At 26.5% G+C, this 12500-nt stretch overlaps 1 protein-coding gene and 1 long non-coding RNA gene across 2 annotated transcripts in view; one reads left to right on the top strand and one right to left on the bottom strand.

Moving 5' to 3' along the window:
- LOC133554157 (uncharacterized) overlaps positions 1-3090 on the top strand; it is a 15276-nt gene extending 12186 nt beyond the window's left edge. The window contains exon 3 of the long non-coding RNA XR_009807065.1: positions 2429-3090. This is a non-coding gene — a long non-coding RNA (uncharacterized LOC133554157). The remainder of the gene's footprint in view (positions 1-2428) is intronic.
- LOC133554156 (peptidase inhibitor 16-like) overlaps positions 1-12500 on the bottom strand; it is a 36237-nt gene that overhangs the window by 5128 nt on the left and 18609 nt on the right. Inside the window, exons 2-3 of the mRNA XM_061902591.1 lie at positions 2445-2595; positions 1-39 (exon numbers count right to left, since the gene is read on the bottom strand). The exon at positions 1-39 is cut by the window's left edge and continues 29 nt beyond it. Coding sequence (XP_061758575.1) covers positions 1-39; positions 2445-2595 — 190 coding nt within the window. The remainder of the gene's footprint in view (positions 40-2444; positions 2596-12500) is intronic.

Below are 12500 nucleotides of genomic sequence, written 5' to 3'. Positions count from 1 at the left end.
CATGGCAGCTGTTGTTGTGGAAGTTGTAGTGGAGATGTTCTGCAAACATGACAACACACACACACACACACACACACACACACACACATACACACACACACACACACACACACAGGGTCAGACTTGTGAATTTAAAGCAAGTGGACCTGGGTGTTGTCCACCTCAGGAGCTGGCCAAGGATGCCACGCTCATCAAGTCCTCATCAAGAGCTCAGAACATTTCCCATCACTTCTTCTCTTCTCTCACTCATCTTCTTTTTTCCTCATCTTATCTTCTTTTTCCTCATCTTATCTTCTTTTTCCTCATCTTATCTTCTTCTTCCTCATCTTATCGCCTCTTTTCCTTGTCTTATCTTGTTTTTCCTTATCTTATTTTATTTTTCTTCATCTTATCTTCTTTTTCCTCATCATATGTTCTTTTCCCTCATCTTATCTTCTTTTTCCTCATCTGATCTTCTTTTTCCTCATCTTATCTTCTTCTTCCTCATCTTATCTCCTCTTTTCCTTGTCTTATTTTGTTTTTCCTCATCTTATCTTTTTTTTCCTCATCTTATTTTATTTTTCTTCATCTTATCTTCTTTTTCCTCATCATATGTTCTTTTTCCTCATCTTATCTTCTTCTTCCTCATCTTATCTCCTCTTTTCCTTGTCTTATCTTGTTTTTCCTCATCTTATCTTGTTTTTCCTCATCTTATTTAATTTTTCTTCATCTTATCTTCTTTTTCCTCATCATATGTTCTTTTTCCTCATCTTCTTTTTCCTCATTTTGTGTTCTTTTTTCTCATCTTATCTTCTTTTTCCTCATCTTATGTTTTTTTCCCTCATCTTATCTTCTTTTTCCCCATCTTATCTTCTTTTTCCTCGTCTTATCTTCTTTTTCCTCGTCTTATCTTCTTTTTCCTCATCTTATCTTCTTTTTCCTCATCATTGTGTTCTTTTTTTCCTCATCCTATCTTCTTTTTCATCATCTTATGTTCTTTTTTCCTCATCTTATCTTCTTTTTCATCATCTTATGTTCTTTTTTCTCATCTTATGTTCTTATTTTCTCATCTCATGTTCTTTTTTTTATTTTTTCCTCATGTTATCTTCTTTTTCCTCATCTTATCTTGTTTTTCCTCTTCTTATTTTATGTTTCCTCATCTTATCTTCTTTTTCCTCATCATTGTGTTCTTTTTTTCCTCATCCTATCTTCTTTTTCATCATCTTATGTTCTTTTTTCCTCATCTTATCTTCTTTTTCATCATCTTATGTTCTTTTTTCTCATCTTATGTTCTTATTTTCTCATCTCATGTTCTTTTTTTTATTTTTTTCCTCATGTTATCTTCTTTTTCCTCATCTTATCTTGTTTTTCCTCATCTTATGTTCTTATTTTCTCATCTCATGTTCTTTTTTTTCTTTTTTCCTCATCTTATCTTCTTTTTCCTCATCTTATCTTGTTTTTCCTCATCTTATTTTATGTTTCCTCATCTTATCTTCTTTTTCCTCATCTTATGTTGTTTCTCCTCATCTTATCTTCTTTCTCCTCCTCTTATCTTCTTTTTCCTCACCTTATCTTCTTCCTCCTCATCTTATCTTCTTTTTTCCTTGTCTTATGTTCTTTTTCCTCGTCTTATCTTCTTTTTCCTCATCTTATGTTCTTATTTTCTCATCTCATGTCCTTTTTTCCTCATCCTATCTTGTTTTTCCTCATCTTATCTTCTTTTTCCTCATCTTATCTTCTTTTCCTCATCTTCTGTTCTTTTTATCTCGTCTTATCTTCTTTTTCCTCATCTTATGTTCTTTTTTCCTCTTCTTATCTTCTTTTTCATCATCTTATTGTCGTGATCCGATATCCGGATCATACCATATTTCTTGTTTTGTTCCATTTGTGTATTATCGTCTGCCAATGTTTGCATCAGTTCCTTTCTGTATCACATTCTGTTGTTTGGACTTCCTTATTTCCTGTTTATTCTGTCACCATGGTAGTTTACTAGTTCACCTGCCCCTTGCTTTCTACGCACACCTGTTTCTGGTTATCACCTCCCTTATTTAAGCTCGCCCCTTTTCGTCATTCATCCTCAGATCCTAATTTACTTTCGTGCAACAAGTGACGACTGTTTCATATCTACAGTATAATCTCGCTAGCTTACATGCTACACCTTTGTTTATTCCTAGCTCTCATGCTCATGGTTTTGTTTTCCTTTTTGTGCCTTCGTGCCAAGTTTAGTGTATCTGTTCATTTTTCCTAGCTTCCATGCTATCGCCATTTGTTTACACTTTTGTTTCTGTTTCTAGTCTGTTTAATTAGTTTAATAAATATTTAATTCCTCACCTCACGCTGTGTTCTTGCATCCCTGGAGGAACAAATCCGGCATCGCTATGCCGCACAAGTCTCACGCTTATGTTCTTTTTCCTCATCTTATGTTCTTTTTTCCTCATCTTATCGTCAGAGAGAAGTCAACTCACCCAAGAACCACTTCTCCATGGCCGCCCGCAGGTCCAGAGGTCCTGTGCCAGCGAACAGGTTCTCTCCAGTGTCCTCCAGGTCCGGGTTGTGGTTCCAGATGCACTTGGCGGCGTAGCCCTCAGCCAGCACCTTCAGGTTGGGGTCCCATTTCTGAGAGGTCAGTGGAAAATGGCGTGAGTCACGGGCTACCCAGCATGCCGTGCGAGGCTTTGTGGATAGTTTGTGAGCAGAGGAGGTTAATAACTCGGGGTGGGAACTTCAAGATTTCATCTGATTCCCAGTCCTGGGGTGATGATCCAAATCAGAACTGATTCCCAAGTCAAACTGATTCTCGCAATACTGGTTTTATAATTATAATGTTATAATAATGTTTTTTTGAAACAAGTTGGTGGTTAGAAAAGCTCCTTCTGGTTTCATGGAGATAATCTGTAAAATATGGATTCTTATAACAAAAAATGTGACCTTGACTTTGACACCTGTGACTTGGAGAAACACAAAGACTGAGATTGGGTGGTTTACTAGGACCCTGGGATCGGCCTCGCCGCTCGGGTGCAGCACAGAGAAGCTTACAAAAGCTGAACAGGGGTGAACCAAAGTGTCAGGTTCAAACACCGATGATGTCTATTAAACGAGACAAGAAGCAAGGAATCGGACAGAGACAGGATTCAATTTAGCTCACGAGGAGAGCGCGTCCACCTGTACTCTTGTACAGTGTCGTCCCGCGTCCCGAGCTCCACGCCTCCTCATTTATTTGAGCATTTCCTGAATACATGGCTGCAGCTGTTTCTAAGGGGAGGGAGGGTCATAAACTGCTGCTGCACTCGGTCATAAACAGTTTAAAGAAAAGGTGCCTAGAGCGGTGTCAGGTTCTGCTCCCTCTCTCCTTGTAGATCATGACAAGAAAATACAATTTTTGCATCAAAATATCATTTTTATGTCAAAATATACTTTTCTTGCCAAAATAGAATGTGGGTCAAAATAAAATTTTCGTATCAAAATATGACTTTCTAGTCACAAAATAATTTTCGGATCAAAACATCACTTTCTTGTCAAAATATAATTTTTTGGTCAAAATATAATTTTCGTTTAAAAAAACATTTTCATGTCAAAATATAATTTTCGTATCAAAATATCACTGTCGTGTCAAAATACAATTTTTGTATTTAAATATCATTTTCGTATCAAAAAATCATTTTCGTATGAAAATATAATTTTCGCGTCAAAATAATGTTTTTACGGCAAAATAAAATTTTGGCGTCAAAGTGATGTTTTTGTGTCAAAATAATATTTTTCCATCAAAATATTATTTTCATGTCAAAAAATAACTTTTGCGTCAAAGTATCATTTTTGTGTCATAATATCATTTTCTAGTCACAATATAATTTTCGTATCAAAACATTACTTTTGTGTCAAACTATAATTTTTGTGTCAAAATATAATTTTCGTTTAAAAAAAGCATTTTCATGTCAAAATATAATTTTCGTATCAAAATATCACTGTCGTGTCAAAATACAATTTTTGTATTTAAATATAATTTTCGTATCAAAAAATCATTTTCGTATGAAAATATCATTTTCGCGTCAAAATAATATTTTTACGGCAAAATAAAATTTTGGCGTCAAAATAATGTTTTTGTGTCAAAATAATATTTTTGCATCAAAATGTTATTTTCATGTCAAAAAATAACTTTTGCGTCAAAGTATCATTTTTGTGTCATAATATCATTTTCTACTCACAATATAATTTTTGTATCAAAACATTACTTTTGTGTCAAACTATAATTTTTGTGTCAAAATATAATTTTCGTTTCAAAAAAGTATTTTCATGTCAAAATATAATTTTCGTATCAAAATATCACTGTTGTGTCAAAATACAATTTTTGTATTCAAATATCATTTTCGTATCAAAAAATCATTTTCGTATGAAAATATCGTTTTCGCGTCAAAATAATATTTTTACGGCAAAATAAAATTTTGGCGTCAAAATAATGTTTTTGTGTCAAAATAATATTTTTGCATCAAAATATTATTTTCATGTCAAAAAATAACTTTTGCGTCAAAGTATCATTTTTGTGTCATAATATCATTTTCTAGTCACAATATAATTTTCGTATCAAAACATTACTTTTGTGTCAAACTATAATTTTTGTGTCAAAATATCATTTTCGTTTCAAAAAAGCATTTTCATGTCAAAATATAATTTTCGTATCAAAATATCACTGTCGTGTCAAAATACAATTTTTGTATTCAAATATCATTTTCGTATCAAAAAATCATTTTCGTATGAAAATATCATTTTCGCGTCAAAATAATATTTTTACGGCAAAATAAAATTTTGGCGTCAAAATAATGTTTTTGTGTCAAAATAATATTTTTGCATCAAAATACTATTTTCATGTCAAAAAATAACTTTTGCGTCAAAGTATCATTTTTGTGTCATAATATCATTTTCTAGTCACAATATAATTTTCGTATCAAAACATTACTTTTGTGTCAAACTATCATTTTTGTGTCAAAATATCATTTTCGTTTCAAAAAAGCATTTTCATGTCAAAATATAATTTTTGTATCAAAATATCACTGTCGTGTCAAAATACAATTTTTGTATTTAAATATCATTTTCGTATCAAAAAATCATTTTTGTATGAAAATATCATTTTTGCGTCAAAATAATGTTTTTACGGCAAAATAAAATTTTGGCGTCAAAATAATGTTTTTGTGTCAAAATAATATTTTTGCATCAAAATATTATTTTCATGTCAAAAAATAACTCTTGCGTCTAAGTATCATTTTTCTGTCATAATATCATTTTCTAGTCACAATATAATTTTCGTATCAAAACATTACTTTTGTGTCAAACTATAATTTTTGTGTCAAAATATAATTTTCGTTTCAAAAAAGCATTTTCATGTCAAAATATAATTTTCGTATCAAAATATCACTGTTGTGTCAAAATACAATTTTTGTATTCAAATATCATTTTCGTATCAAAAAATCATTTTCGTATGAAAATATCATTTTCGCGTCAAAAGAATATTTTTAGGGCAAAATTAAATTTTTGCATCAAAATATTATTTTCATGTCAAAAAATAACTTTTGCGTCAAAGTATCATTTTTGTGTCATAATATCATTTTCTAGTCACAATATAATTTTCGTATCAAAACATTACTTTTGTGTCAAAATATACATTTTGTGTCAAAATATAATTTTCGTTTAAAAAAAGCATTTTCATGTCAAAATCAAATTTTCGTATCAAAATATCACTGTCGTGTCAAAATACAATTTTTGTATTTAAATATCATTTTCGTATTAAAAAATCATTTTCGTGTGAAAATATCATTTTTGCGTCAAAATAATATTTTTACGGCAAAATAAAATTTTGGCGTCAAAATAATGTTTTTGTGTCAAAATAATATTTTTGCATCAAAATATTATTTTCATGTCAAAAAATAACTTTTGCGTCAAAGTATCATTTTTGTGTCATAATATCATTTTCTAGTCACAATATAATTTTCGTATCAAAACATTACTTTTGTGTCAAAATATACATTTTGTGTCAAAATATAATTTTCGTTTAAAAAAAGCAGTTTCATGTCAAAATCTAATTTTCGTATCAAAATATCACTGTCGTGTCAAAATACAATTTTTGTATTCAAATATCATTTTCGTATCAAAAAATCATTTTCGTATGAAAATATCATTTTCGCGTCAAAATAATATTTTTACGGCAAAATGAAATTTTGGCGTCAAAATAATGTTTTTGTGTCAAAATAATATTTTTGCATCAAAATATTATTTTCATGTCAAAAAATAACTTTTGCGTCAAAGTATCATTTTTGTGTCATAATATCATTTTCTAGTCACAATATAATTTTCGTATCAAAACATTACTTTTGTGTCAAAATATACATTTTGTGTCAAAATATAATTTTCGTTTAAAAAAAGCAGTTTCATGTCAAAATCTAATTTTCGTATCAAAATATCACTGTCGTGTCAAAATACAATTTTTGTATTCAAATATCATTTTCGTATCAAAAAATCATTTTCGTATGAAAATATCATTTTCGCGTCAAAATAATATTTTTACGGCAAAATGAAATTTTGGCGTCAAAATAATGTTTTTGTGTCAAAATAATATTTTTGCATCAAAATATTATTTTCATGTCAAAAAATAACTTTTGCGTCAAAGTATCATTTTTGTGTCATAATATCATTTTCTAGTCACAATATAATTTTCGTATCAAAACATTACTTTTGTGTCAAACTATAATTTTTGTGTCAAAATATCATTTTCGTTTAAAAAAAGCATTTTCATGTCAAAATCTAATTTTCGTATCAAAATATCACTGTCGTGTCAAAATACAATTTTTGTATTTAAATATCATTTTCGTATCAAAAAATCATTTTCGTATGAAAATATAATTTTTGCGTCAAAATAATATTTTTACGGCAAAATTAAATTTGGGCGTCAAAATAATGTTTTTGTGTCAAAATAATATTTTTGCATTAAAATATTATTTTCATATCAAAAAATAACTTTTGCGTCAAAGTATCATTTTTGTGTCATAATATCATTTTCTAGTCACAATATAATTTTCGTATCAAAACATTACTTTTGTGTCAAACTATAATTTTTGTGTCAAAATATCATTTTCGTTTCAAAAAAGCATTTTCATGTCAAAATCTAACTTTCGTATCAAAATATCACTGTCGTGTCAAAATACAATTTTTGTATTCAAATATCATTTTCGTATCAAAAAATCATTTTCGTATGAAAATATCATTTTCGCGTCAAAATAATATTTTTACGGCAAAATAAAATTTTGGCGTCAAAATAATGTTTTTGTGTCAAAATAATATTTTTGCATCAAAATATTATTTTCATGTCAAAAAATAACTTTTGCGTCAAAGTATCATTTTTGTGTCATAATATCATTTTCTAGTCACAATATAATTTTCGTATCAAAACATTACTTTTGTGTCAAAATATAAATTTTGTGTCAAAATATAATTTTCGTTTAAAAAAAGCATTTTCATGTCAAAATCAAATTTTCGTATCAAAATATCACTGTCGTGTCAAAATACAATTTTTGTATTTAAATAACATTTTCGTATCAAAAAATCATTTTCGTATGAAAATATCATTTTCGTATGAAAATATCATTTTCGCGTCAAAATAATATTTTTACGGCAAAATAAAATTTTGGCGTCAAAATAATTTTTTTGTGTCAAAATAATATTTTTGCATCAAAATATTATTTTCATGTCAAAAAATAACTTTTGCGTCAAAGTATCATTTTTGTGTCATAATATCATTTTCTAGTCACAATATAATTTTCGTATCAAAACATTACTTTTGTGTCAAAATATAAATTTTGTGTCAAAATATAATTTTCGTTTAAAAAAAGCATTTTCATGTCAAAATCAAATTTTCGTATCAAAATATCACTGTCGTGTCAAAATACAATTTTTGTATTTAAATAACATTTTCGTATCAAAAAATCATTTTCGTATGAAAATATCATTTTCGCGTCAAAATAATATTTTTACGGCAAAATAAAATTTTGGCGTCAAAATAATGTTTTTGCGTCAAAATAATATTTTTGCATCAAAATATTATTTTCATGTCAAAAAATAACTTTTGCGTCAAAGTATCATTTTTGTGTCATAATATCATTTTCTAGTCACAATATAATTTTCGTATCAAAACATTACTTTTATGTCAAAATATAAATTTTGTGTCAAAATATAATTTTCTTTTAAAAAAAGCATTTTCATGTCAAAATATAATTTTCGTATCAAAATATCACTGTCGTGTCAAAATACAATTTTTGTATTCAAATATCATTTACGTATCAAAAAATCATTTTCGTATGAAAATATCATTTTCGCATCAAAATAATATTTTTACGGCAAAATAAAATTTTGGCGTCAAAATAATGTTTTTGTGTCAAAATAATATTTTGGCATCAAAATATTATTTTCATGTCAAAAAATTACTTTTGCGTCAAAGTATCATTTTTGTGTCATAATATCATTTTCTAGTCACAATATAATTTTCGTATCAAAACATTACTTTTGTGTCAAACTATAATTTTTGTGTCAAAATATCATTTTCGTTTCAAAAAAGCATTTTCATGTCAAAATCTAACTTTCGTATCAAAATATCACTGTCGTGTCAAAATACAATTTTTGTATTCAAATATCATTTTCGTATCAAAAAATCATTTTCGTATGAAAATATCATTTTCGCGTCAAAATAATATTTTTACGGCAAAATAAAATTTTGGCGTCAAAATAATGTTTTTGTGTCAAAATAATATTTTTGCATCAAAATATTATTTTCATGTCAAAAAATAACTTTTGCGTCAAAGTATCATTTTTGTGTCATAATATCATTTTCTAGTCACAATATAATTTTCGTATCAAAACATTACTTTTGTGTCAAAATATAAATTTTGTGTCAAAATATAATTTTCGTTTAAAAAAAGCATTTTCATGTCAAAATCAAATTTTCGTATCAAAATATCACTGTCGTGTCAAAATACAATTTTTGTATTTAAATAACATTTTCGTATCAAAAAATCATTTTCGTATGAAAATATCATTTTCGTATGAAAATATCATTTTCGCGTCAAAATAATATTTTTACGGCAAAATAAAATTTTGGCGTCAAAATAATTTTTTTGTGTCAAAATAATATTTTTGCATCAAAATATTATTTTCATGTCAAAAAATAACTTTTGCGTCAAAGTATCATTTTTGTGTCATAATATCATTTTCTAGTCACAATATAATTTTCGTATCAAAACATTACTTTTGTGTCAAAATATAAATTTTGTGTCAAAATATAATTTTCGTTTAAAAAAAGCATTTTCATGTCAAAATCAAATTTTCGTATCAAAATATCACTGTCGTGTCAAAATACAATTTTTGTATTTAAATAACATTTTCGTATCAAAAAATCATTTTCGTATGAAAATATCATTTTCGTATGAAAATATCATTTTCGCGTCAAAATAATATTTTTACGGCAAAATAAAATTTTGGCGTCAAAATAATTTTTTTGTGTCAAAATAATATTTTTGCATCAAAATATTATTTTCATGTCAAAAAATAACTTTTGCGTCAAAGTATCATTTTTGTGTCATAATATCATTTTCTAGTCACAATATAATTTTCGTATCAAAACATTACTTTTGTGTCAAAATATAAATTTTGTGTCAAAATATAATTTTCGTTTAAAAAAAGCATTTTCATGTCAAAATCAAATTTTCGTATCAAAATATCACTGTCGTGTCAAAATACAATTTTTGTATTTAAATAACATTTTCGTATCAAAAAATCATTTTCGTATGAAAATATCATTTTCGTATGAAAATATCATTTTCGCGTCAAAATAATATTTTTACGGCAAAATAAAATTTTGGCGTCAAAATAATTTTTTTGTGTCAAAATAATATTTTTGCATCAAAATATTATTTTCATGTCAAAAAATAACTTTTGCGTCAAAGTATCATTTTTGTGTCATAATATCATTTTCTAGTCACAATATAATTTTCGTATCAAAACATTACTTTTGTGTCAAAATATAAATGTTGTGTCAAAATATCATTTTCGTTTAAAAAAAGCATTTTCATGTCAAAATCTAATTTTCGTATCAAAATATCACTGTCGTGTCAAAATCCAATTTTTGTATTTAAATATCATTTTCGTATCAAAAAATCATTTTCGTATGAAAATATCATTTTCGCGTCAAAATAATATTTTTACGGCAAAATAAAATTTTGGCGTCAAAATAATGTTTTTGCGTCAAAATAATATTTTTGCATCAAAATATTATTTTCATGTCAAAAAATAACTTTTGCGTCAAAGTATCATTTTTGTGTCATAATATCATTTTCTAGTCACAATATAATTTTCGTATCAAAACATTACTTTTATGTCAAAATATAAATTTTGTGTCAAAATATAATTTTCTTTTAAAAAAAGCATTTTCATGTCAAAATATAATTTTCGTATCAAAATATCACTGTCGTGTCAAAATACAATTTTTGTATTCAAATATCATTTTCGTATCAAAAAATCATTTTCGTATGAAAATATCATTTTCGCATCAAAATAATATTTTTACGGCAAAATAAAATTTGGGCGTCAAAATAATGTTTTTGTGTCAAAATAATATTTTGGCATCAAAATATTATTTTCATGTCAAAAAATTACTTTTGCGTCAAAGTATCATTTTTGTGTCATAATATCATTTTCTAGTCACAATATAATTTTCGTATCAAAACATTACTTTTGTGTCAAATATACATTTTGTGTCAAAATATAATTTTCGTTTAAAAAAAGCATTTTCATGTCAAAATATAATTTTCGTATCAAAATATCACTGTCGTGTCAAAATACAATTTTTGTATTCAAATATCATTTTCGTATCAAAAAATCATTTTCGTATGAAAATATCATTTTCGCGTCAAAATAATACTTTCACGGCAAAATAAAATTTTGGCGTCAAAATAATGTTTTTGTGTCAAAATAATGTTTTTGTGTCAAAATAATATTTTTGCATCAAAATATTATTTTCATGTCAAAAAATAACTTTTGCGTCAAAGTATCATTTTTGTGTCACAATATCATTTTCTAGTCACAATATAATTTTCGTATCAAAACATTACTTTTGTGTCAAAATATAAATGTTGTGTCAAAATATAATTTTCGTTTAAAAAAAGCATTTTAATGTCAAAATCAAATTTTCGTATCAAAATATCACTGTCGTGTCAAAATACATTTTTTGTATTTAAATAACATTTTCGTATCAAAAAATCATTTTCGTATGAAAATATCATTTTCGCGTCAAAATAATATTTTTACGGCAAAATAAAATTTTGGCGTCAAAATAATATTTTTGTGTCAAAATAATATTTTTGCATCAAAATATTATTTTCATGTCAAAAAATAACTTTTGCGTCAAAGCATCATTTTTGTGTCATAATATCATTTTCTAGTCACAATATAATTTTCGTATCAAAACATTACTTTTGTGTCAAACTATAATTTTTGTGTCAAAATATCATTTTCGTTTCAAAAAAGCATTTTCATGTCAAAATATAATTTTCGTATCAAAATATCACTGTCGTGTCAACATACAATTTTTGTATTCAAATATCATTTTCGTAGCAAAAAATCATTTTCGTATGAAAATATCATTTTCGCGTCAAAATAATATTTTTACGGCAAAATTAAATTTTGGCGTCAAAATAATGTTTTTGTGTCAAAATAATATTTTTGCATCAAAATATTATTTTCATGTCAAAAAATAACTTTTGCGTCAAAGTATCATTTTTGTGTCATATCATTTTCTAGTTACAATATAATTTTCGTATCAAAACATTACTTTTGTGTCAAAATATAAATTTTGTGTCAAAATATAATTTTCGTTTAAAAAAAGCATTTCCATGTCAAAATCAAATTTTCGTATCAAAATATCACTGTCGTGTCAAAATACAATTTTTGTATTTGAATAACATTTTCGTATCAAAAAATCATTTTCGTATGAAAATATCATTTTCGTATGAAAATATCATTTTCGCATCAAAATAATATTTTTACGGCAAAATAAAAGTTTGGCGTCAAAATAATGTTTTTGTGTCAAAATAATATTTTTGCATCAAAATATTATTTTCATGTCAAAAAATAACTTTTGCGTCAAAGTATCATTTTTGTGTCATAATATCATTTTCTAGTCACAATATAATTTTCGTATCAAATCATTACTTTTGTGTCAAACTATAATTTTTGTGTCAAAATATCATTTTCGTATAAAAAAAGCATTTTCATGTCAAAATCTAATTTTCGTCTCAAAATATCACTATCGTGTCAAAATACAATTTTTGTATTCAAATATCATTTTCGTATCAAAAAATCATTTTCGTATGAAAATATCATTTTCGCGTCAAAATAATATTTTTACGGCAAAATAATATTTTTACGGCAAAATAAAATGTTTGCGTCAAAATAATATTTTTGCATCAAAATATTATTTTCATGTCAAA

Source organism: Nerophis ophidion, linkage group LG06 (genome assembly GCF_033978795.1).
Source record: "Nerophis ophidion isolate RoL-2023_Sa linkage group LG06, RoL_Noph_v1.0, whole genome shotgun sequence".
NCBI lineage: Eukaryota > Metazoa > Chordata > Actinopteri > Syngnathiformes > Syngnathidae > Nerophis > Nerophis ophidion.
The sequence above is the reverse complement of the archived record's forward strand: the minus strand, read 5'-3'. Positions and strand labels throughout refer to the sequence as shown.